The 26,889-nt window shown below is 43.3% G+C and overlaps 1 protein-coding gene across 8 annotated transcripts in view; it reads right to left on the bottom strand.

Annotated features, from left to right (window-relative positions):
* Positions 1-26,889, bottom strand: part of MAPKAP1 (MAPK associated protein 1) — a 234,100-nt gene that overhangs the window by 19,740 nt on the left and 187,471 nt on the right. For 7 of the 8 annotated variants that reach the window (XM_058524053.1, XM_058524051.1, XM_058524047.1 and 4 more), the window contains 2 exons: positions 21,944-22,084; positions 7,332-7,469 (listed from right to left, as the gene is read on the bottom strand). In XM_058524053.1, coding sequence (XP_058380036.1) covers positions 7,332-7,469; positions 21,944-22,084 — 279 coding nt within the window. The remainder of the gene's footprint in view (positions 1-7,331; positions 7,470-21,943; positions 22,085-26,889) is intronic. The other variant, XM_058524050.1, reaches the window with a different exon arrangement.

The following is a 26,889-nucleotide window of genomic DNA, read 5'->3' on the forward strand; positions in this document are numbered from 1 at the left end:
CTGAGTTCTCAGGGCCTGGTCAATGTTATCCAGCCCCCCAAACAGTTCCATGAAGCACAATGATGGTCTATTGAACAGCAGATTGCGGCTTGAGGTTACTGGAAACCAAACCGGGTCAAAGAACCTAAGAATACGGCCTGGCATTAGATGATGCTAGCTGGCCCATGCTTATAGTTTTCTCCACCTTTATCCTGTGGCACACTCAGGTCTTTCCCTCCCATATACTTGGAAGAATTTAGGTGGTCCCCCTGGTTGCCTAAACCCGTCTCCCTGGCAGCTCCCTTGTTTTGGAAGGAGATGATAAATAAATCAAAATGCACTAAGCAGCACTTCCACAGGCACTCGCCTCCTTCACTGAATGTGCACCTCATCAATCACACTATTGTCTGCTTGAAAGGCGAGCCTTGTAAATGTCATATCCACTCAGGCCCAAGGAGAGGCGCATCCAAATGCAGCAAGGAGTTTTAATTGGATAGTGTAATTAAACTAAAAAACCCCAGCAGACTCCCTTTGACAGGATAGATGAAGACCCCTTTTAATAGGGCTAGGAAACATATCTGTTAAAAGGATGAGGCACTGCCTGCTCCTGATTGTGCTCCAGAGTACTCTTATGAAAAGGCAATTCAATAACTGGGGCATTTAATATGTTAGAGTCCATTGTGTTCTGTAATCGAACAGTACTTACCGTATTTGATCTGGAACTTATGAAATAAGTCCTTGTCAGAAAATAAAAACAAAACATAGCTTGCCCACCTAATGTGTAAAGTGCCTAGACCTCCTGGGAATCGACAGAGCCTGAGGATGGGCTGTAGCCCTCCTGGCTACAGGTCCATACGAGCATCAATGCAGTGCCTTCCTTACCAGGGCCTACAGTACGCCAGCATGGCCATGGATGTCCACCCTACACCCACCTCGGGGTGTAGCTCTTGCATCCAGTGGTGGCTGACATCATCCTCATTTCCCTTTCCCACATTCTCATGAACATCTAAAGAATATGACAAAATTCCTGGGTACCTCCTCCTTTAGGATCCGGAATACTTCTCACATCAGCATGTGTGTATATGAATGTGTTTTGTCTGCCAGAACTACCCCTGTCAAACAGGGAGAAAAGAAACTGGGTGGTCAGGGGATTCAATGTACGGGCTGGGGTGTGCCCAAGTTGACTTTAGTAACAAAACCTGAGTCGCTCTGCCAAGCAAGGTAAGAGAATTAGTGAGAACACATGAAGAGGTTTGCATCTGTACGGGGCTGTCTTACAAGTAGACCATAACAGTCCTTTTCAGATGGAACGCTAGTGTCCCAAGGACAAGGTCAAGGAACGCAGCATCTAGGTGGATCGAGACAGCCTCTGAGCTGGGGCTCAGGTGGGGTACAGGGGCAGGATTTCAGATTTCCCCATCCATAGCTTTCCAGAAACAGTTAGATGCTTTGGTTTATTTACAAAAATCTCAAAGTCAGTTTGCCTGGGCTCTCAGACTGATTTTTCTTTTTTAAGGATGGTGAAGGTTTGTTTGATGACTGCTCTTATTCCCCCATAAAGCCTGCTTGGAGCTCTGTCTGTAAACCTTTGAACACTCTTAATACTGGTCCTTCACTATTAGCTGATGAACCCATTAAGGACATATAAGTGAATGCTTATAATCTATGAAAACTGGATACTGAATTAAACCATCAAATACCTTTTGGTTTAAATGAAAACTACATAAAAGCATTTCAGCCATCAATTTGGCTATCACTTCTAGCCAGTATGAATTCTGCTGGAAAAGCTATTTTCGTGCAGATGTGGAATTCAATGGGAAAGACTGACTCGTGTACCAACATCAATCAAAATGTCGACTTCCCTGGCAGCTCTCAACAGTAAGGCAGGTTCAAAGGTCACAGGATAAAGAAAAAGCCAAGCTCTGGTTCAGCTCTAATATCTCCTCGGTAGAAGTCTTGCAAAAGTACCCCCTTCTGTATTAGCCTTGCTTTCATTAATCTTCTTGCCATCTTCTTTAACTAGTCATGCAGAACCGCTCGATAGCAAGACGTATAATGGGGAAGGCCCTGTGCCTATTACCGCGTTAACATTCTCTTAAGTCCCAGTGCAACAATGGAATGGGAAGGCAAAGGAAATCGGCAACTGCAGGGTGCAGTGCAGGCAATTCAATTACAGCCTGGGCTTACCTATGTACTTCTGACCTATAAAACACAAGAGGCCTTTGTGTCTAACTGGCTCGGCCATTAAGGTTGCTGAAGATCACAACAATGCTGATCTTTTCTGTTTAAGCTAAATCAATGTGGACAAATCATTATTCAGTAGCTTTAATTTAATTAGTAAATTAAATACACTACTTTACAGATCTTGTCAAGTACTTATGAAAAGAAAGATTCATTTAAGCGGGAGGTCACCAATAAGCCCAGCTAATTTAACTCATAACCTTAACTGAATCTCATCTCAAATATCCAGCAGCTTCTATTCACGAGAGTTTAGCAGTCTCCGGCAGTTGTGGTTAACTCATAATGCCAAAGAGTCCTGTCCTGCATCCAAATAGTGTTTTGGACAAAAAAACCAAACAAACAATCCCCCACCAACATAACCAGCATCAACAGAATCAGATTTCCTTTAAATTGTACTATTGCAAGAGAATGTAATCAGGTTACCTCTATTATGTTGCTTCCTTAAGATTTTATATTATCTATACTTAATTGAGATACAGAGCTCTTTTCAGCTATAAAGACGACAGCTACTTTATTAAGGTTTAAATCTGATTTCTTAATGATAGGTTGCTTCCTTTAAAGACTCTAAACCTGCACAGTCTTCTTAAGATAAAACCAGACCTGGCATGAGTGAGTCTGGTACTTTATTTAAATCCAGCCCAAGAATCTCTGATGGGTGCTAGTTTCACAGAAAGGTCCCTTGCTTTTGTTTCAGTGTTGGAATTTGAGGCTAGCACCAGAAAGAGAGCCCACTGCATTCAAAGCCTATGTCTAGACCTGTATAAGGATGAAGAATTATTTCTCTGAGACAATTTAGCCATGGTAGTTTCTGATATGAAAACATTCTCCTTTCCTATGTGCCGTATACATCTTTGTTCAGTTAAAATGAATTAAAATTAATTCACTGCTTAGAGGTTTATGACATCCTTCAAAATAGCAAAAGATATCCTAAGGAGTGGCAAAACCAGACTGCAAAATCACTGATTTGAATAATAATGGCAGCAGTTTTTGTTTTTTTTTAATCTAGAAAGGCAGAATTTATTCTTAATTTCTTAAGGCTTTTGATACACAGATTTGTAAGAGTCCATATTTACATGTACAATTTTTTTAAAGGCATGTATCTATTTAGTCATTAAGTTCCAGGTCCTTAAACACTCACAGGGACAGAGCAATAAATCTTCCCTCTGAGAACAGGGCCTAATGGGGAGAAGTTAGGGAAAGGGAAGAGAGAAATAGAGCTGCTATTTATGGAGGATGGCTTCAGAGTCTGGGTCTTTCTGATTCCACGAATATGTAATTATGTGTTTCACTGCAGGCGCTCTGATGCTCAGTCCCTTTGCCAAGTTAGCTATTCACATACTTTTTGGATATGGCATCAATTACACTTGAGTTGTGTTCCTTTTGACGACCAAATTAATGGTTTGACAGCGGCTCTCTCAATAAACACTGCAAACTGGCCATATTCGAAGGTTTTAAAAACCATTTCTTTTCTGTTCAAAATTCTGACAAACATGTCTCAAGTAAGACCGGGGACAACTTCATTATCCTCCCAACACTTAATGCCTTTTTGTAAAGAAGGCTGTTTAACAACACATCTGCTCTGTTTTCACAACTAAATTATTCCAGTTGGTCACACGTTCCAGTCTTTGGCAAGACACTGTGTTAGGAGAGATAAAAACATGAAAAAGGAAATATATTGCAGAAATCAAAAACCTTATCTACTTCTAGACTCTCTCTCTTTGCCATAATTCATTCAAGAAGGCCCCAAGAATAATTTTTGATGTAAACTCAGCTACAAACATACATCACTATGCTGATAAAAATCACAGGCTAAACTTATGAAATATAGTGACTTTCATTTCTTTAGTGCTGTTAAAATAACTTTTTTCTAAGGTTCAACAGACACAAAAGATAAAAAGGGTTACCATTAATCCTTTATAAAAAAAAAAAAAAAAAAAAGAAGAAGCCTGTAGATTAATTCTGTGGTCTGACGATGGTCTTGAAGATGAACTTTTTAGATTGTCACTGAATTAATTTGATGAAGATACTGGAAATCATAAAACAAAAAACAACACAGCATCAAGCCGATTCATTTAATATATCTTTGGGCACTTTGCAACGTAAATTATGTTGAATAACTTTTGGTTTCCAAATTCCAGCCTCTCTAAGTTCAATCAAGACAACAGACATTCATCGAGGACAACTTTGCAGGCATGTGCTAGGGATTGAGGACACAGAAACCAGTCCCTGGGTCAATGAGTTCAGCATGGACATGAGGGTGGGGAAGAAGGGCAGACCTCAAAAAAGATAAATACAGCACAGTGTGTGAGTTGCTTTACCAGAGGTGTCTGCAAACTCCTGGGGGCAAAGCGAAAGAGAGAGCCTGGCCCTGGAGCTGGATCTTGACAAACGAGTGGGCTGAGCATGGGAAAATGGAGGTTTCCCTAAGGGAGAGGGAGTGTCAGGGTGGGGGTGTACTCCAGGCAGTGGTGACAGCAGATGCACAGAATTCACGGTGTGTTTGTGTGCAAGTAGTTCACAATGACCACGGCCCCAGTTCAGGACGGGAAATCACAGGCTACGAGCCTGGAGTGGTCAGCTGGTGGTTTGGTGTTGATAAAGGCTATGCTGGGGGCTCTGATTTTATTCTGTAAGCCTATAACTTTCAAACCATTTTTTTTTTTAGGCAGCAAAATCCTTTTTATCAGTTGACTCTTTAAATGCAGAATCCTCAAATAGAAAAGAAACAAGGAGAACTCCTTTGGTTGAAGGGAGGCCCTATGCCCAACTCTGCATGCACACATACACACACACACAGAGGCCCCTGACGTCCCCGAGAACCTAGGGCTCTGAGGAACCTGGTTTGAAAAGCATTGTGGTAGAGGACAGAGACTTAGGAAGTGTTTTACTGGGGCAGTGTGCCTCTTTGTTCTGGAAAGTGTCACAATTTCTAGATCTCTGGAGCCCGAGTGAGAGGAGGAAAGCTCAATAAAACTCACATGTGTGGTTTTTACACAGAATCATCCAGTAGGTCTGAAAATAAGACAAAAGACTCTCTTGCTGGATTGTCAATACTGAAATGGTGGGGCCCACGTCTGCTCTCTATTCCTAATGCTTGGAACTTGGCCCCACTCACAGAGATGTGTAATAATTACTTCTTGACTGACTGATCCCAAGAGGCAACTGGGAGATGGTGGCCGTGCATATTATCTTCATTCCCTACTAGGATGGGTGTGTTACATTCTTGCCTTTCAGTGCTTGAACCAACCCCGTTTGGCACAGTGAGTGTCTTGGTGTGAGTGGAAGGGAAACCTGAATCCTGTTTCTAGTTCTTTCCCTAACCTTTCCACTCCAGCTTATCCCTCTATGCAATATGTAAGTGATTGCCTTTCATTTCTCAGAGACATGGAGAATTTATAAAATGTTACTTTTCAAAGCATACTGAATTCTTGGGAAGAAAGATGCTAGAACAATGACATCTTTATTGGCTGACAAGCTGGAGTGAGAGGGATCAGGAAGATGTTTACCTAAAGGCAGGAGAAACCTGGCAGCCTTGGAGCAAGGGCCCCAGAGCAGCAGGCAATTTTCTCACCAGTCCCTTCTGGCAGCCATCTTGCAGAGTTGAGGCCTCACTGGGATGACAGGAATGGCGGGAAGGAGGGTGTGGTATGGCCTTACTCCTTTGCCCCCCGTACCACTAAGTTCTCCCTTCTTGCCAATCTACTCAGATTAATGAGTAGAAAGGAGAAGACTGTGTAGCCCAGCATAGCTGAATTTGACAAAACAATTAAACACCCACCCTTAAAAGAGGCACTGTGGCATGTGCCAGTCTGTAGGCCCCCTTCAGGGGCTCTGTGATCTTTAGGCCCCAGTGTAGTCAGTATTATCTCAAAAACCTGAAGAATATTATAAACAGTTGCTGGCCTTTACATTTCCTATCATTCCTTTTGAGTATGTCATTCCTTATAACATTGTCCTCAAATTTAGTGGACACTGCAAAAAAGGGGATTAACAGAAACAGATGCTCAGGTCGTACCCCAAGTTACTGCATCAGAACCTACTGGGGTGGGCCCTGGCTAACCGCATTTTAAATAGGCCCTGCAGGCAATGCTGAAATGCACCAGACTTTGGGAATCACTGTCTTCCAGCCTTCTCCAGGCAACTAACAAATCCTTATATAAACTTTTTTTTTTTTTAATAATTTTATTTATTTTTTCCCCCAAAGTCCCAGTAGATAGTTGTATGTCATAGTTGCACATCCTTCTAGTTACTGTATGTGGGACGTGGCCTCAGCATGGCCGGAGAAGCGGTAGTTGGTGCGCGCCCGGGATCCGAACCCGGGCCGCCAGCAGCGGAGCGTGCACACTTAACCGCTAAACCACGGGGCCGGCCCCTATAAACTTTTTTCTTTCATGGAGAAATTTCAGTGTGATCTGTGTCCTTTCCGCCCCTTGATGGGACTAAAGTCCTAAAAATGATTAATCTAAATACTCCACTCAGTTACTTAACTGCAAAGATATAATACGCCAGAATAATCAACCAGACTGTATCTACTTTGATAATTTAAGCAGAGGAGTGCCAACCCGGCACCAATCTCTTCTGCAGGATCAGGCAGGAGTTTAATTATGAGCTGGTAGGTCATGCAGCTGCCAATAATCTAGAGGGTGTTGACACTTCGGCATGATGGATATCTAAATCTAGTCTTCAGCTGCCACAGGAAATCCCCCAGCTTCCCTTGATCTGGCAAGGAAGGGAGGCAGGTCCAGGTCTGACTGGTCAAGTCCCCCAAACGAGAAGAGGAAGGGAGCACAATGTGAAATGAGGGCTCTGGTGGGTGCAAATTCTCAGCAGGAATCTGCCCCTCATGCCCCCAGCCCCCAGGGTGGGACTACTAAGGTCAGGAGCCTGGCTGTGAGCTTCTTTGCTGCCATCAAGACCGAACAGGATGGGGACCCATGTCAGGCTCTGGGCACCATAATACAATCCCGTTTGATTAAAAGAAATTTCTGGTAATGAATTAAACAGACCCAAGGAAAAAAGGACACGGTGGCAATATATTCTCCTGGCACCCAGCACACAGAGGGGAAGAGGGGGAAGAGAGAAAGGAGACATAAATAAAAGGGACTACTCACTGGGGCTTTTTTCTTCAGCAAGGTCACAGGCACAGAGCAGGTCAGAATCGATTGAGATGGGTTTCTGCTTAATCCAAAACTTAGTGCTGGCTTTCTGATTCGTAACAGGGTCTATCTCTACTTTGTCTCCAGAGATACCTGTAAGGCCAAGGGGAGGACAAAAAAGAAGCCACAAGAAGTGGAAGGTGTAAGCGATTTCAGTGTAATCATTTGACCTATTTTGTAAATCCTAAACTGGATGAACATGAGCTCTTTCTTAGGGGCTTGGGGAACGCCCTGGGCTTCAGATGGACATAAGGAGACTCTAAACGGCACACAGATGTTGCACAGTCTGGTTTCCTGGGTGGGTCATTTGGGGTGGAGGGAGCAACCAAAAATTATATATAAAGGTATTAAGAAACATGCTTTCTTAGATATAACACAGATACAGTATGGAGTTCACCTACATACTGTTAGCCCTACATTACCTCTATATTGTAATGAAATAAACTATAACATAAGGTTCATTTAAAAACCAATTTTGATCAGTGGTCTTTTTTGTTTTTTTTTAGATCTGGGTTGGACGGTTAAATTTGTAATCTCACCTATGTCTAAATAGCTAAGCTAACAAGGAAGAGTTTCTGATTTGGAAAAATCTTACCCACTAAAAATAGGAGAAATCTCTCTCTTCCCTTCTCTGACACTAAATAATTATCCAAGCTATATTTAAAGGAAGTCACAGGAGGATCAAAGCATCCTTTACATAAAACCTTCCAAGTTCAAGTCTTGGAGCCTGGCTTCAGGCTGTGGAGGTCACTGCTGCTCTGCTGAGGGAGAGACAGCACTGGGTGTGAGCTTTATGCAACAAAGACTTTGTAACAGGAATCCAGAATGTTAAATACTGGCACTTCAGGTTTCATTTTCAGAGCTGTGACAGACATAACACATTGTATAGTGACTGGGAGCAAAGGTGTTAGGAGAACAAAGGTAACGCCACCGAGGGAAGGTGTCCTGGGATAACTGGGAAATGTGCAGCAATTGCTCTCCCGTGTTACCGAGCAGAATGTGCTCAGCCTGACACATGCGATCCTGGCTGGATGCTCTCTTTTTCCTCTTTCGCTGAAAACTGAGGAATCTGTTCATGAAGCGAGACAAAAACCTTCAATGTGCCTTCCAGAGTGGGCCCCAGATGGAATCTTGAAAGTAATTAATTTTTAGGCTATAGTTTAAAGGTCAGGGTCAAAGTGAAAAAAAGCAAAATGAAGTAAAGATATAAGAAATAATTAAAACAATTAAATGTACATACTGCAACAGAAAAGACTATCTGAGTTAACATATTTTATCCTATGGATCATACTCAGAAATTTTTCAATACATTGTGAGGAAACTTAGGAGGCCAAAAGAAAAAGCATATAAAAGAGCTCAATTAAAAAGACACCAAAAAACCAAAACACACAACGACTAGTCTGAGAGCAAAGCTAAAATTAAAAAAGAAAACAAATACAAACAAATTTCTAATGGTTAGGTCTGCCACACACTCTCTTCGTTTCAGTTTTATTTTATAAGTAAAGAAATCTCAATAGCAGTGAGACAAAGGCAGGAGACTATATAGACAGACTACAGTAGAGTCTCGTCTGCCGTCTTCGGAGGAGACAATGCAGTACGGTTGTTGAACCCTGGTCATTACTGTGTGGTCTTTGGAAAAGACGAACAATTGGCATTTTTTTATTAATCGAATGCTGGAATTTGTCATTAGACATATTTCAGGAACACCATATTTCAATTAGGCATAATGTCATAAGTCCAATTGATTCTGGACGTTCAGGTCTAGATGATTTCAGGAGGGCGAGAATGTATCAGGAGACCAATTTTATTACATTTCACTTAAAATAGATTACGACTACCCAGTTACCCTCTTCCCTCCAATTCAGTCATTAATTGTTAAAGATCTGGACATTTCTATAGTTCCCTGAAAGAAGAAAAGTACTTAAGCCACAGTTGTTGGCAGCAAGTGATTTTTTTTTCCCCCTCCTTCTTCTGCTTCTCATTTTGACATTTATAAAAGTCAAAATGAGTGGAGCAAAATAAATGTGCATATCTCTTATGTGGACAAACCCTGCCCCACATTCCTTTCTCAGAAAGAGAGGGGAAAAAAATCATCATCAGAGAGACACGGTTTTAAAATTTTGTTCTACAGCCCTGCAACTCCTGAAGCTGTAGTCAGTCAATATTGTTAATGTACCTTGTTAATTTGATAGGATTTGTCAGGTAACTCCACTGGAAAATTATATAAAACTGTTCCAGATGAAAAGATGATAGTGACATGAATTAAAGTGATAGAACAATAGTGGAATATAAACCAGAAATGACACCCAAAGTGGCTGTTGATTTATTGCCGTACTGAGTTTGGTTCTGGACTCCCATGTATATTAGCGCTACAAATCTGGGTCCATTTAGCAGAGGGATGCTCATACATACATCACCAGCTCCTGCACCAAGCCAAGGTCACTCCCCATTGCATCAATCTTTTCAACAGAGCCTACTTCACAAAGCAGGACTTTTGTAACCATCTCAGATGTAACAGATTCTCATCCTCTTTCATCTTTCTTTTATCATGTAAAGTACACTTTAACTTCTATTATTTTTATCTGCAAATTGTTACTGTATAGTTCATCCATTACGGGCAGTATCTCTGCATCACTTGCCTACGCTCTGCACGGCCACAAGAACACTTTCCCAATGACGCCCTTTCCTGGGGTGATTGTGCAGTCACTGTTCACAGAGGGGAACCCCAAGTCTGGGGTTTGGTGATAAAGATGTGGGAGACGAATGCATTAGGTTCAACATGGGCAGGCAGGTGGAACACCATTTCAACAATTAGTGTGTTCCAAAAAAGTTGCATGTAATCAGATTTTTTTCTGAATCAAATCACACTTTCCCACTGCCTTCTAGTTCCAGAGATAGTTTACCTTCATTTTGGAGTGATCTGTAATTGGCAGGGGCTCCCAACAGTTTAGTTTAAGTTTCCCTGCCCTGTAGGCTTTCAGTCAAGTAGTTAATGATCTGTAAAACACTCGCCTGACTAGAGGAGTCACTGTTGAAAGGAACCTGTAGGAGAATCTTTCCTGATGGGAAAAATCCTTTTGTACATTAAGTAATCTCGCTTTACTGGAGATGTGTGTGAGTCTCAGTTTCCTACAGCACGGCCCCCACAGGACCCTATCTGCCCTTGCTGGACAGGCGGCAGCCCTCTGCTTCCAGTCCCAGAGTGCCTGAGGCAGTCTACGGTCAGAGCCCATTTTCCTGAGCACACCCAGACCCCACTGCTGAAAAGAGAGTCCGCAGAATTCAGCGTGGAAGCAAACAGACACCTCTTACAGCCCCGGCCTGGGAGTTCCAGGTCTCCTTGGTTGGAAGGAGAGGGCGGCCTAGTGGAGAGGAGACGAGTTAGGAGGCGGTGCCACAGTCCAGGCCAGGGGCAAAGATGGGTGAACATTTACTGGCACCAACTATGTGCCAGCATGGTTAGAAATCCTTTGCGTGCATTGATTCAAGTCTCACAACAGGGCAAGAAGGTGGTTACTATGTTTATCCCTATTTCATAGATGTGGGAACCGCAACAAAGGGAGGTTAAGTAACTTGCTACGATCATACAGCTGAAAAGAGGCAAAGCTAGAGTTTGAAGAAAGCCAGGAAATCTGGTTCTGGAATCTCTCCTCTCAGCCACTACACTACCTGCAAGAACTGTGCTAAGTGTTTTACCTAACACACCCCAGGAGCGGTGAGGGTGCGTGTCTAAGGTTGGGGAGCTTTTTAGTGGAAACGCCAGTCCCACCACTGAGCTGTCCGCTTCCCAAGTTTGGTACTTTCCCCCGCTCCGCACGGCCTCATTCTGTTGAGATGTAATAAGGAACTCGGCCCAACTAAGTCTTTAGTCTCCTCTCTCAATTCTCACCAAGGAACAAATACATATTCAAATATGCCAATAAATGCACACCTATTTTTGTTCATATATGGCAAACTGGAGCATGAAATCCAATCAATATTCTTCTTTTTGATCACTGAGCATGGTTTTGATTCCCTTTCCTAAAGTATTTGTGTAAAGTCACTGAAGGAAAGGCAGAGGCACTCCTTAAAGTGTCACTTATGCACTATGTTTAAGTAATTCAAATTATAAACGTATGCCCAAGAAAACAAGGGAAGCTGGCTTTTAAGTTTACATTTCTCCAACTTAAACAGCTGACAATAGAGGACTAGTTAATCCAACCATGACAGAATACAACACAACCATGAAAAATTATGTATAAGAAAAGCTTTGACTTGGAAAAATTCTTATGACACTAAGTGAAAAGGGCAGGAAAAATATTTATGAAAAAGAGATCAAAAGAATATGCTCCAAACGGTAACAGTGGTCAACTCTGGCTAGTGGGATTACATCCTTTCCTTTTCTGTATTTTTCCAAAATAAAGATTTCACTAAAAATAAAAACATCATTTTAAAAGTTGACATTTTTTTGGTTTCTGCTTCAGAATTCAGGACCCTTTTCCAACTTTTCAAATGTGGGGCAGGAGTATGTTGAATTCTCCAATTGTGAATCATGAAAAGGGATCCTAAACTGAAGACTCCTTCCGTCTAGCAGTTCTCAAGTACCCAAGGGCTGGGCCGCTGGGAAGGGCTCCCACGAGCTGCATTATGCCCAACCTGAAGCCACTCTCACAAAGGTGCCTGGCAGGCTCTACCCTACTAGCTATGGCAGGTGAGGAAGAAAAGAGCACGGGGGCTGGCCCAGAGTGGCCAGGGTCAGACCCTTCCCTCGGAAACAAGGGAGGCCATTTGTCTTCTTTACCAGCTCTCCTCTCCTACCCACTTATCCACAGCCATCCGTCATGACCTTTTCATGCTCCCACTTCTGACAGCTTCCAGATACAGTGAGTCAAACTTCACTGGAAGCAAACTATCACACCAACTGTCAAAGGCAGAAAACATTGCCTGATTGCTGTCCTACATCAACGCCAGCATATAAATCCTTCCTTAACAAGACAGCTCAAAATAAACAAAAATGCAATTCTAATGTATATATAACTCTCTGGGGAAACTATTTGTCCAAGGCTGTGGAGTTACCACAGGGAGACCCGTGTCTGTTTTAACTAACCATACAGCTTCCATAAAAGGAAATCAGCGCTGCACATCATCTTCTGCTAACACTGACTGGGTACCTACTTTGGGCAGCTCCTATGCTGGATCCTTTTGTGTACAGTGACTTACTGAGAGCTTACCACACCTCTGTCAGGGAGGCAGCAGCAGCCCATTTCCTATTTAAAGGCAGCAGTGCACAGAGGGTGGGAATAGAGACTTTTGAGTCCGAGTCCTGAGTTAGAAAATCAGCTTTCCTCCTTCCTAACTATGTGAGGCAAGTTGCTACAAAGTGGTGATAATAGTATCTACTTCACGGGCTTGTTGTGAGGATTAAGTGAAATAAAACTTGTAAAGTGCTTAAAACATAGCTAGTGACCCATACTAATACTTCTCATGACTATTATTATCAGGAGTCAAGCACTGGGCTCAGGGATGTGACACAGACCCAGTGACGAAGGTCAGGACGGGGGAGCTCATAGAGCCACAGGAGGGATGTGAACAAGGGACCTGGCTGGCCCTAGTCTGGGGGTTGGGGTGGAGAATTTTCTCTGGGACCTGCTCTACACCCCAGTCTTGGAAGCACCCGGATCCTGAACAAGTGTCCAGCTAGGGAGACCAACGCCCTCATCCCCACGAATCCTTTCATAACCTCCCATCACCAAGTGTTGTCAGGCGTGCCTCTTCCCTGCAACGTCCAAGGGTTCGACTGAACATAGGAAGAATGTCCACACACCTGGAATTGTGGAAACGTGTGCTAGGCAACTCCCATCCTACAAGGTCTCCAGATCATTAATTTGGAGATCTTGATTTTGCCAGCACATTCCCACTGGTGTTATCCTGGGCAAAGTTACTTCTCCCTCGCTGAGCCTGAGCTTCCTCCTTGTAAAATGGGGGTAACAACCATACCAACTCCCGGGGTGTCATAAAGAGGGAATGGCATAAGCACATAAAAAACCAGCAGAGTGCCTGCCACACAATAAGGGCTCAATCATTACTAAAATTATTACTAAGATGAACCTCAGAAAGGTGAAATGATGTACTTGCCCAGGGTGAGTCACGTTAGCAAATGGCAAAGCTGGGGATGAAGCCCAGGTCTCTCTAAGTCTAGCGTGTGTTCCGACCCGTCAGCTGTCACCCATTGTCCCAGAGGAGCATACTGGACTCTCAGGAGGCACAACTTCCCCTAAGGCACACTTAGGATGCCCTTCTAGGAGGCAAAAACACCAGTTTGTCAAAAATTAGGGCATTTAACCTTCCATCCCTCAGCGTATTTCCTAAGTTATTGTTTATTTGCTCAGACACCACAAGCTGTGGTTCATTCATCAATTTCCTACAACTGTGAATTTAAGACTACAAAAGCCCCACTGTTGTTAAATCCTGGAGTAGCTTTTTATACAATTCTACAATCCTCTTGTCTTCAGGTTACCTAGAGCCTATGAAAGCCTGGAAAAGCCCCCCGGGAGTGTCACTGAACAACTCTTCACCAGAGTGGATTTTGCTGAATCTACACAGCCAATCGATAGCATCCACAGAGCAGTCAGGGAAGTCTCTGAAACTTGTCTGAATTTACACACAGGATCAGACACACAGGCTGTTCAGGCTTAATGAGACCTCAGAGATCACCTAGCCTGGGGCTTTCATTCTCCATATGAAGAATTGAGGCTCAGGGCGGGGATATGACTTGTCTGATGTCACTCATTAATGACAGAGCTGTAGCCATAATTCACATCCCCATACTACCAGGCCGGGGCTTAAACAGACTAGCTCTCCTGTCTCATTATGCATTATGTTTACATAGCAGGTACATTCACAGAGTGATCAACCGTATGACAGTATAAAAAGCACTGTCTCCAGCAATATGTTAGGGACCCAAAAATAGACGACAAAATCAAATTTTGGGTCACAACTAAAATGAGATCCAACAGAGCTTACATTCTTGAGATCTAGTGGGGTGCTGGGCCCCAGGATCACTGGTTCCATTCAAGAGGCTAACCATCTGGAAATGTCTGGGAACCACAGCTCAAAGCTGCCAATTCCAATGTGGGGTCAGCGAGAAACTCAAGGGCAAGTCTGAGTGTACCTGACTAGACCACCAACCTTGGAATGCAAACTAGGGGGCGACCTGGACATGAATGAGACTGTGGACGAGCAGCAGCACTCAGCACCGTGCTTGGCAAAGGGCAGGGCTTACCAACGAGACCTGGGATGGTTTAATCCCAGAAACGCCGTCCTCGGAGGAGGGCTCAGTTCTCTTTGCAAAGATTTTTACTAGGGCAGTCAGATTCCCACACGAGATATTCTCCTGGTAAACAGATACATCAGGTGAGCTTATAATGTCAGTTAGGAAGTGGTAATGCCATTTCCTAAGAGAATTTATAATATCACTTGTAGAGTGGGGAAAAATCAGATGTCCCCACGTTCAGCCTTGGTACACCGCTGGAGCTCAAGTGCCCAGGATGAAGACACGGTAAAAGGAACACAGGACCTTGACGAAATCTCATATATGCTATTCCCATTGATTCTGTCATGCCAGTCGTTCTCAACTTTATACCATGCTCAATTCCTTCTCAGCCATCTGAGGAACCTGGCACATTGTCGTTAGTAACTCCGGATTACTCACCAGGAATTCTCAAAGGGGTAGATCTGGAAACAGGGAATTAGAGGAGGTATACAGCTAGGAAACCCCCCCGAGACTTTCCGACATTCCCCATCAGGGGATATTCCCTCAACCCGATCACTGCAGTAACAGCACTAATGTGGTAAAGGAATTTTCTGGAGGCAGTCTTGATAGTATTTGTCCTGCTATTTCATAAGTTCATTAGTATTCACTAAACTCTATTCCAAATTTTGGTTCAGAAAATGTTGTCACAATAGGGACAGAAAAACCATTTAATACTAGAATTGCCATCCTCAAATGACTCTGGACCCAGGGATTTTGGAGTTAAGCACGTCACACGTCTCCTCATGATCATTTTAGCATCTTGGAATGGATGACGGCATCTCCTTAGTATTCAATAAGAAAACGAAATGGATATGTGGAAGGAAGATCAATCCACTTCCTAAGAACATGCATTTCCAGATTATGTAATTACTCGAATTGTACTCCATAACTATCCCATCAGAAAGTAACAGGGGCAAATATTTTATTCATACAGCCACACAGAATTACTTTTAGCATCAGAGTGAGCCTGAGCAGTAATAAAGTCCGGGCCACAGCTGTTTGTTTTCACTCAGTCTTGTGTTGTTAATGTGTTTCTTAAGTTTGTATATTGTATATTGGAAAACAGCACTGTAATAAAGTCTTCCTTGAGTGCTGGCTTGCAGGTGTTGACTAGGGGGTTAAATAATAACAGCAACAGGACAGATAAACCAGGGAAGATAACAGATGGCAAATACGGTGCCTCTCATCATGCTCAGCCCAGGGCAGACATGTTTAATCAATCACAGAGTTTCTTTATGCTGCACTCAGATGCAGCTCGAGATGCCGCCTCAGCATAACCCTCTGGGCAGCCACTACAAACCTGACTGGGGTCAGTTTATGAGACAAAACCTCTTCTCTATGATATGTGCTATTGTAGTTGATACTTTTGATAAGTTACGATTATACACATGGGTTGTTTTATGAAGAGATAATGGAGGTAACCATGGGAGCTTTTGGTAGAGGTTATATTTGTAAATCCTATACAGAATTTGTATATCCTATACAGAATTACGTTAGGTTACATATGCATATGCCACAGATGGAATTCAGGCACGCATCCCTTCGGTGCCATGGGGATGGGCTATACTGACAAATGATAAGGTGAAGGAATGAAGTTAGCGCCACTATCCCAGCACTTCTCAGCCTGAGACCCCAGGTTGGGAAAACCAGGCTGACCTGCCCAGTCAGTCAAAACAAGCCTTGGACAAAGAGATAAGGGGAAAGAAAGTCCTTTGAATATTGTGAGGTTACAGTTCCCAAACCCCACAATTAAGGGGACATTCTGAGCCAGCAGGTGTGGGATGAGGCCAGGGACTTGGTGACTCTGCTGTGAGGTCAGGGTCAGAACAACTCCTGGCAGGTACAGGGTAAAGAGACGTCCACCAGGGTGGTGTCTTGGCCCTCTCTGTCTTGTTTCTCTTAGGGGTTTCTCTGCATCCCCCTGGCTGGGGCCCTGTAATTCAGCTTCTGCCAGCTAGCCAACAAATACTTATTGATAGTATATATGGGCTTCCTAGATTGCGGCTGGCATTCACCACCTGACCCTTCTAGTTGTGATTTTTCCCAAACCTACTTCACTCTGCCAGCCTTGGTATGTTTGGGTTAGCACACGTCTTGGTGCCTGATCCTGTGGTCAGGCACATAGGATCAGGCATACAGAAGATCAAGTTAGTGGAAATAACCTCAATTTGGTATAAGCTCAAGCAAAGTCTACACTTAGGGGTATCCGTACTTTTAGGCCCAACACAGAGGGGAAGCAGACAAGATAAACTATTCCAAGAATGTTGTCAGGAGATACAGGAATGGTTAGGCATGACGGCTTTGTTTGGTGAACTTTCCAGGCTGGTAGAGCAGGGATGGCAAATAGATTTCAACTTAAGAACTCACTCCAGTTGATGGCTAGTGTTGCTTATAGGGCAGTGTTGGAAGGATTCTAAGGTCAGGGCTGGGCCCAGAGGGAAGCAGCGCAGCGATTAAGAATGTAAACGGAGGACGGAGCAGCAGCACACATGCTCCACTGACACTGACCTCCAGACGCTAGGGGAGGGAGGGGAGGAGGGGTACACAGAATTTCTAGAACTGGCCAACTAGAAGTAATCACTTCCTTTGTGAAGCAAGTTATTAATGACTGAGGCATCTGTGGCATGATGGATTGGGTTTGGCTTATGACATTGGGCTTCATTCCCAATTCTGCTATTGGGACTGGATATCCCACTGTATATCCTGATGGCTGAGAGGGAAGGAAAGGGAGTTGGTACTGATTAAATAATAGCTATGTGCTAGGGAACACTAAGTGCTGTCTAGACATCATATTGTTTCATTCACTCCTCCAAGCCTCAGTTTTCTCAGTCATGAAATGGGAATAACATCATCAACATGCTGTGTAGATTAAATAAGGTAATAGGGGTGAAAGTTCACTGTACACTATAAATTGTTCTAGAACTACAGAGTTTTAGTGCAATGACAATTTGCATTCAAGGCATAATATAGTAGTTAGGCACTGGACTCAGCCTCAGACAGTCCTGGGTTCTGATCCCACTTTCATTATTAACTAGATTTTTCCCTATACCCCAGTTTCCTCATATAAAAAATGGAGATAATATCATCCAATAATAGTTATATGATTATAGGTGACAATGCACATAAAAGAGTGATCAGCAAAGTGCTTGGCACATAGGAAGCACTTGATAAGTGATAACTGATTTTAAAAATTATAATTCTTAATATTATTTAAGAAGATTGATCAGATCTTTGCCATTAATAGACTCCGATAAAGTTTTTCAATCAGAAAAGTCTGGTGGAAGATAAGTGTAAGTTTAGGTCTTGCAGATCAAAGCTGGAGTCTCCTACCCCTGACTTTTCCAGAAACAAACGGCAGATGGTACAAGTGGAGCATCGGCCACCATGACCCATCAGAAGAGAAGCAGCCGTGATGGCACTGCAGACAGAGCTGGGAATCCTGGTCCTCGGCTGTGTGTCTACATCCACTAACTCAGAGCGGATGGGCGGTTTTCTGTGGCATTGGCAGGGCTGCTTGGTAAATGCCGCACACAGACACTTCCCACTTAGGAGAACTTGCCACAGGGGGCAGGTGAAATCTCTGCTCTGACTGACACAGGATGGACGAGCAGGGGAGACCATCCATCAGGGTCAGAAAAGATCTGAAGCACCTGGCTAGTCAGTTGAAATAAAATAAATTATTTACTGATCTCAGAATCCAGCTGCTCACTTGACTGCTCATAAAGGGTGTGCTGTTTGCTGCCCTGCACTTTGCAGTGGATTCTGTTTCAGAAAGAAATCACTTCTGGATTGCTGTGTGCGAGGTTTGGTTGTTGTTATAATGAAAGGGTGTTATCTGCTTAACAAGGAAGGAGGGAGGGTCTCAAGGTACATACCTGAACTTACCTACATGGGAATAGGAAATGAGCTTATTTATTCACTGCATGATACAGCACTCATGAGCAGTCTATCTGGTTGTCACAAAATTCCTTAGGACTACTTAATAAAGTTTAGGCTCATAACGCTAAAGATGAACTTAAATTCATAATAGAAACAAATGTTCTGAAAACATCTGTTTTAGAAGCTCCTCACAGCTGTGACTCTCCACCAGAGGGCGCCATGTGTACCACTGGAAGCACCTAGAGGTGACTGGGACCTGGCTTCCAGTCACCTCACTTCTGAGAACCACTGCTCTAGGCAGAGAGACTCGCATCGCTGTCATCATCCATTTCTACCTGACAAGTCTCCACTGTGGCTACAGGTGAATCTTTGCCAACAGAGCCACCACCATCTAATCTGAGTGATCTGGTTCCATACTTATAAGATGGTGGACTTGGAGAGAAAGCAACAGGCAAAGTAAGTAATACTGACAATGATAACACAACCACTGAGATAAGCTACCATTCAGAACACAGCTTCTGTGGGCCAGACGCTTCCATGCAAGCTTGAAAGGTAAACATTATGATTCCCATTTTATAAATGACAAACACTAAGTGGAAAGGGGCGGGACTTGTCTAAGGTGACACTGCAGGTAAGTGGTGAAGCTGGGATTTGAACCAGTCCTGACTGCAGAGCTCGGGCTCTTCCCACAGATCCTTCTGGGGACATTTTCCTTTAAAAGAATATAAAGGTCAGACTCTGATGAATTAAAGTTCGGCTTTTTGCCTTTGGAAAAAAGTGGGGGAAAGAAGCCCATGATCTTGGTTATCTGTCCAAGGCATTGCTTTTCTTTTTTTTTTTTTTTTTTTTTGTGAGGAGGATCAGCCCTGCGCTAACATCTGTGCCCATCTTCCTCTACTTTATATGGGACGCCGCCACAGCATGGCTTAACAAGCAGTGTGTCAGTGCGCGCCTGGGATCCGAACCGGTGAACCCCGGGCCGCCGCAGCGGAGCGCACACACTTAACCGCCTGTGCCTCCGGGCCGGCCCCCAAGGCATTGCTTTTCACCTTGGGGACTAAGCAGAGATGGATGTGCTGATTATGCTCACCTGGGAAAATCCCCACTTTGTATCTTGGACCTCCATCTGGACTGCAGTCAGGCTACTTACTGGGCTTCTAAAAATTAGACCCACTCAGAAAAAGCAAACTCTTTGTTACTGAGAAAGTACTGCAGGCAAACACAAGCTGGATGTCTGAGTAGCATTCTTATCTTAGTGAACTTTTAACTGAACATACATTGACAGAAAGTGCACAAATCATATAGTATATATAACTCGACTTTTCCACAAAGTCTATATACTCATGTGATCAGCACCGAGATCAAGAAACAGAACTGTACCAGCATCCCAGATGCTCCCCCTCCAGTCACTACAGCCTCCTCGCCCCCAGGGTAACCACCATCATTACTTCTTACACAGTATGTTATTTTTGAATGTTATATACATGAAATCATACAGTATGTACTTCTTTTTTGGATTTGGCTTCCTTTTGAGCAGCCTCATTTTTTTTATTTCTATGAGAGACACCAGGAAAAGCATCCCCAGGAAGAAGAACACTGAAGAACTTTATGTTTTAAGAATCAACATCAAATAAGAAATTTTTATCATTTTAGATATTTAGCGTTTTTTTGTGAGGAGGGAAGAACAGATTTAGAGAGGGAGAAAAAGGTGGGTCCTGTGTCTTGGTTCCAAGTCCCTGGGTGCTAATTCACTTATGTGGCCTGTTAGAATCACCATCATTTTGGTGGCTGATGTTCACTGAGCACTTGAGTGTGCCAGGTGCCTTTGTAAGTATTCTGCACGTGTCCTAACATCTCATCCCCATAATTATCTCATCTTTGAGACAGGGACTGTTATCTTCAGTTTACAAATGAGGAAACAGAGGTTCTGAACCATTTCTCTGTGGTGATACAGCTAATAAATGAGCCCAGGTTTGAACCCAGGCTTCTAACTCCTGAGCCTGTCCTCTAAGCAGTCCAGTATATTGCCTTTCCACTAACAGCTCTCATTTACAGGAAGTTTACCAACTGCAGGCCTTGGGCTAAGTGCTTTACAGGGAGCATCTGACTTGCTCCCCAGAGCAATCCTAAGAAGCTGGTACTACTGATATTCCCACTTAAACAGAATGGAATTGAAGCTCAGAAAGATTAAGACTTCTGCCCTATACGGCTGGTTATTGATGGAGCCACAGTTTAAACCAGTTGTGATTCCGATGCCCATCTTTCAATTACTAAGCTGTACCGTCAGCATATTTCAAGCTCCTGTTGGGAAGTTAGGAAGGAATATTCGAGATTTTTGAAGCTTATTTTAAATTAGGCAGACTAATGCTAACGTCAGAAAAGATTTTATTATGAGCACATACAGAGCATTTGTGAGATAAAAATTAGGGAGCCTTAGAGTTAGAATCCAAACTTCCTCCCTTTATGCATGAAGCAAACGAGGCCCCAGGAAGAGGCAGTGTGGCAGAGGTCAGGGGAGAACTGGGGTACAGGTTAGCTCCCTGACTAAGGCTGGCATCCATACCCACTTCCCCCTCCTCCCACCATCCTTTGTTAGGGAGCAGGTGCATTCAAGCTGGCCAGACCAGGAGTCTGCTCCTGACATCACCACGTACCTGCCATGTGAACTTGGGCATGAGACTGCACCTCTTGGCACCTCACTTACCTGCTCTGTTGGATGGGGACAGTAACAATACCTAGCCTTTAGGTAGTTAAGTAGTGCATGTGAAGCACTCAGCACAATGCCTAATGCACAGTGGGTATCTATCTATAAATGACAGCCAGGATGATGATGACGACGATGATGACGTATTCACGTTATGTTGACTACTATGATGCTTTTCTACTCCTGTTAGGTTTAAGTCAAAACAGCAGTTTAGCACTTAACTGGAACAAATTAACCCCAATATTAGTTGAAAGTTAGCTCCCGATTATCTGGTGAGGATCCAAATATAACTTCTGAGATCACGAAAAAGCTGCCTGCACAAAGGCGTGAATGGATAAGCAGTGAACGCACTGAGCAAGAAAAGGCAAGTGGAGATGCCACACTACAGTTCAGGATAGCGTGTAAGGGAATCGCAGAACGAAATGAATGACGGCACTTCACAGAAGTCAATCAGTTTGAAGAGTCTCAAGTTAGTTCTATTTCTAATCTTCTGCTTCATAAAAAAGAAGACAAGACAGAGCACTCAGGTGGGAAAAAGGATGTATTTAAAATTTCATTGTTTAAACATTTTCTCTGAAAACAAATTACTGTTAGTCATTCAGGTCACATAAAAGGTGTACGTTGTTTCTTTCCCTATTTCTACAATGACCACTGATATAAAGGGTTCAGTTCATCATCTGTTCATGCACTTACCTAACTGAACATCGGTTGTGAATCGTAGTCTGTGGATCATGCTGACTTTGAATGACTTGTAATGGTGGCTGCTAAGCATATCCTGTACTGTAGCTATGTCAATTTGCGAATCCTCCTCAAAAACCCCGTCTGCCCTTGAACCTGGGGAGGAAAAAGCAGTTTAACACATAAAGATACATGAGGCTTGGCAAATGGTGTCTGCTTAAAATGCTTTGGGATAAATTAAAATAATATGGGCTATTTAATTTGGAGAAGAAAAGGCTGAGTGATGACTTAATAATGCCATTCCAGTAAACAGAGAATGGTAACATATTAATCATTCAACAATTAATTCCACAAACACTGCCTATTCTATGGCAGGCCCTTGGCTTGGCAGTAAGGATAAAGAAGGAGAGAAACACTCCTGCTTGCCAGAAGCTCTCAGTCTCCACAAGTCAAAAGTAAGTCAAAATCACAAAAGCATGGGTGGTCACACTTCTTGTTTCTTTTTCTAATAATAATTTTCCTGATCATAAAAGTGATCCATGCTCTTGAAGAATCCTCATCCTTTCCAAGATTCTCCAACCGTCTGTTTACCAGCTTCCCGCCCTGCACCCCACAGTCTCCACTGGATCAGGCACAAGCCTGCTGGCGTGGATGGCTGTACCAGTCTCCCCACAGGCCTTCTGGCTACCAGGCTCCCTCTGCAATACAGCCACCACAGGACTTGCTGCTTCATCTTTCTAAAGCTTTGATCATTTATTCACTCGTCAAATGTTTAGTGAGAGCTTTGTGCACGTTAAGTACTCTGATATATGATCCTGGGAACAATAAGAAGACTGGTGCTCAAAAATCTTCCTCGGCTTCCCACGGCCTCCTGAACGAAGCACACTTTCTTCAGCCAAGCAATCAAGGCTGTCCATGATCTGGGTGAAACACAGTTTTTCAATTTTACTTGTCACGTCTCACACATAACTTCTCTCCGCTCCTCTCAAACTCCTCAGACTGCACACAGGTCCCGGTTTTGCTGGGCCTTTGCTCATGTGGTACCTGTGGCCTGAAACGGCCCTCCCACCCTTACTCTGGACCTGTCAAAACCCCACCCAGGCTAACTCAGACTCCAGCTCCTCCCGCATTCCACATTCCACTGGACTCGGGAGCCAGACAGACCTGGGCTCAATTCCTAGCTCTGCCTCTAACCTGCTGTGTGATCTTGGGCAAGTGACTTTCTCTCTCTGAACCCCGGTTTTTGCCATCCACAGAATATCATAAAGCATTTAAAGCTTCTAACACACAACACACTTAATAAACAGCAGTCATGATTATTTTGATTCTACTGTCATGCGAATCACATTCAGCTTTGCGCTAGAATTGTTGACTGGCTGCTCTGTCCTAATTTGAAAGCTTTGAGAGGGTCAGCAAAGTTTCTTACTCATCTATCTTCTCCTGCAAGCAGTACAGGCAACTGGCATGCTCTCACTAAATTTTGCTAAATAAATAAATAAGTAATAATAATAATAGCTGTATGTGTGAGTGCTTACTACACACTAGGCATGGTGCTAAGCACTTTATGTATGCATGTGAGCCTCATGATGACCTGGCAGGCCTTGTATTTTCTGTATTATGCAGATGGGGAATTCCAGGTTTTGGGGGGCCAAGTGACATGTGCAAGGTCACACTAAGCAAAGCTAAACTCTCTCTTGCCCCCGCCCCCTTAGTCTGAAATGTGGTCTTCTGAATGAGCAGCTGCTGGTGCCCTTCACCAGGGGGAGGGGAGCACCTGTCTGGCAGAGGCCAACCAGAGCAGGGTGCCCTAGGCCTTGTGTTGAGCACCCAGAGATGGTTCCACAGGGAAACCCAGAGAGAACTCCTTGGGACAGAGTTGAAGGAGCAGGAAACTCTAGATTTGGGTATAAAACTGGAAAATTCTGTTACATAACTGGTAGCCTGACAACCACACACTTTCCTTCCCACAATTATTGCTTACAGGGCAAGCTTTTAAGTCAAAATTCATTTCTGATGCCTGCACATTTAACTCACTTATTAGGACTGTACAGTCTGTTTCCAAACACTATAATTAATTCTAGCTTAGACCATTCCAGCACCTACAATAATGCTTTCCCCTCAATAAGGACGCAGCCTCGCCCTTAATGTGCCATTCACTGAATGCCTGTGACACAATCCCATCTTAGAGTGTTTGCACATATTGTCCTCTCTGCCCAAGTCACCCTTCTCCCCATTTCACTCCCTCCTGGTCTCCTCGTTATTCCTCCTAAAGAGCTTAGCTCAAGTGACAGTCCAGGGAACCTCCCCTGACACCAGGCCCCTAAGTCTAGTTCTCCGCACCCTGCATTTTCCTTCAGAATATCTATCACAGACAGCACTTATCTATCTCTACCACTAGACTGTAAACCCCAAGAGGGCAAGCTTGGTGACTGCTTTACTCACCACTGTAGCCTAGACCCTGCTAGTGCTACCACACACAGGATAAAGCAAGAGCTCACTGACAAGGTACTGGATGACCACCAGGTGCCACGTCCATGAGAAGATGAGGAGCAGAAGGGCTGAGTGACTTCACATCACATCCCTAGGATGGAATAGAGTTGCACTCAACATTGGCAAGGGCCATTGGGTAATCCTGTTTCCTTTCTCTGGAACGCCTGTGATTTTGTATAGAGATGGTGTTGTGATGATCAACCACTGTGGCCTGGGGTAATGTCCACATCCCAAACCAAGGGGCTGGCTAGAATTTAGAGTTTCAAATAATCATTCACTTTCTCTAACATACATTTTACTGGAACAGAGCTGCCAAGATGTATTTATTTCTGTTTTAGAACCCTTTATATACATGAGAATTGTGGAGAATTTGAGTGAAATATTAAAATCCTTTCATGTTTTAAAAATCATTAAAGCCATCTTTTCTAAGAAAATGCCATTATTAGATACAACTTAGCTCAAGAACTTCTGTTTTCTTTACTAATTAGTATTTTCTAAATATTGCAGGTATTTTATTCAGAAAGAGGTAACTGCTCATTATGCTAAAATGCCAATTACTAAAAAAAAAACAAAACCCCACTCTTAAAGAGTTTTACATTTTATGATGTTGGATTAAAACCAATTTAAAAATTACTATAACGTGACATATAATTTTTTACTGAGCAATTTCAATGCCAGCTGCTAATAAAGCATCTTAGCTGTAAATGATAATTCAGATGCTTTTAGATAAAGTGGTGCATAAATATGGCTGGAAATTGATTTAGCTTCTTACAGAAGCTACTGAAGAATGACATATTTTGTTTAATACACCAGCTAATGTAGTCCTAAAAGCTCAAACAAGTGCCAGTTTTCACTCCTAAATTTGCTGTGGGAGATTAATGAAAACTTTGTATTTTGTTGAAATGTTAATAATAGGCAGACGAGATGATAGGATTTTAGTAGAGGTCTTAAAGCTATGGAATAACCAGCAAGGCTTGTCAATTTCCCTATATTAATTTTGTTCGAGACTTAGCTGGAGCTGGCTCAACACACTAATGCTTCTTGTATTGACCTTCTACTCTCTGACAGTGTAAATTCATATCCCGTTTGAGGATTTAAGTCCCCCTGATACTTGAGTGAGTTCTGAGCCTTGCCCCAGCTGACAAGGGGCATGTTTGTTTTATGATGAGAAGGGCAGCAGCACCTGGGGGAGCAGAGAAGGAAGGCACAGTGCTGCACTCGCCTCCAGTACCTGCCGCTCACCCCAAGGAAGGCTATCTGCTGAATGGGAACGACTTCTGGTCGCGGAGTTCCTGTGCCATTTCTCAAAGTAAGCTCACGAGGGCTGCTGCTAGGAGGTGGCAAGTCTGTGTGTACAGATCAGCCAGGCATGCAACCTGCAACTACCCACCCCCCATGCCAGCAGTATGCTAGACTGTGGAGAGACACTGGTGAGGATAAGGCAGGGTCCCTGATCTTCAGGAGCTTACAAACTTGATACAGAACACAAAGAAAACAGTCCAAGGCAGAGGGAAGCACCCAATAAATGGTGCATGCAACAGACACTTTATCTAAAGACAAACATGTGAAGCAGAACATTACACCAAAAGCATTTTTTTGGACCAGAAAAGTTCTATGACTTTGCACATCTTTACTGTTTGTACCCTTCTGGAAAGGGTGAACCCAACCACCTATAAAAGATGCTTGGCACTGCACTATTTGCATATTAAAATGATTACTGTACTATCAACTTCACATTAAAACACCCACTTCTGTTAAGAGAAGACATATTTATCTACTCAAATTAAAAAGTAGAGAGAACCAGAATGTCTTAAAAATAAACATATTAAAAAAAAAAACCTCCCCAAACTGTTAATTCAGTTGAAATATTACTCTTTGGTATTTTGTTAAATTAGCAATTAAAAAGGTCACAAGCAATTAAATGAAACAAAAGCCACACTGTGTTCATCTACATTAACGCTGAACTGGGTCTCCTCGTGAATGACAAGATAAATTGTAATGGTGCCTTCAAAGACTTCACAATGTATTTTGTCAAAGTCAAGAGTGTTAATGTCTCTATGTGCCATGGATTACCATAATGTATCGTGTCAAAACGCTTGAGCTGCAATAACTCAAAGATGTATTGTGATAGATCAAATTTTGGGGAGGGGCCTAAAAGTGACTGGAGCACCAGAGCTCAAACGGACTGACAACAGGCTCCGGAAGAATGACGAAGTGTACGTTCGCAATGTGGAAAGGTTTGAGGGACGAGCAGAAAATCCAAGAGAGGAAGGAGCTTGACTGTCGCGAGTAAGGAAATCAGGAAGGAGAATACAAGAAACGGCACCTGTCTTAATGGCAAAACCAGGCCAGGGCAGGAGGGGGCAAAGGGAAGTAGACAGGAGGTGAAGAAGGGGGCAGGCAGAGTCTAGGGCCTCCAGCAAAGAAAGAAAGAGGTGCTGAGAGAGTTAAGGGCTGGGAAGTGGCCTTGC

The sequence above is a fragment of the Diceros bicornis genome, chromosome 28, assembly GCF_020826845.1.
Source record: "Diceros bicornis minor isolate mBicDic1 chromosome 28, mDicBic1.mat.cur, whole genome shotgun sequence".
Classification (NCBI taxonomy): Eukaryota; Metazoa; Chordata; class Mammalia; order Perissodactyla; family Rhinocerotidae; genus Diceros; species Diceros bicornis.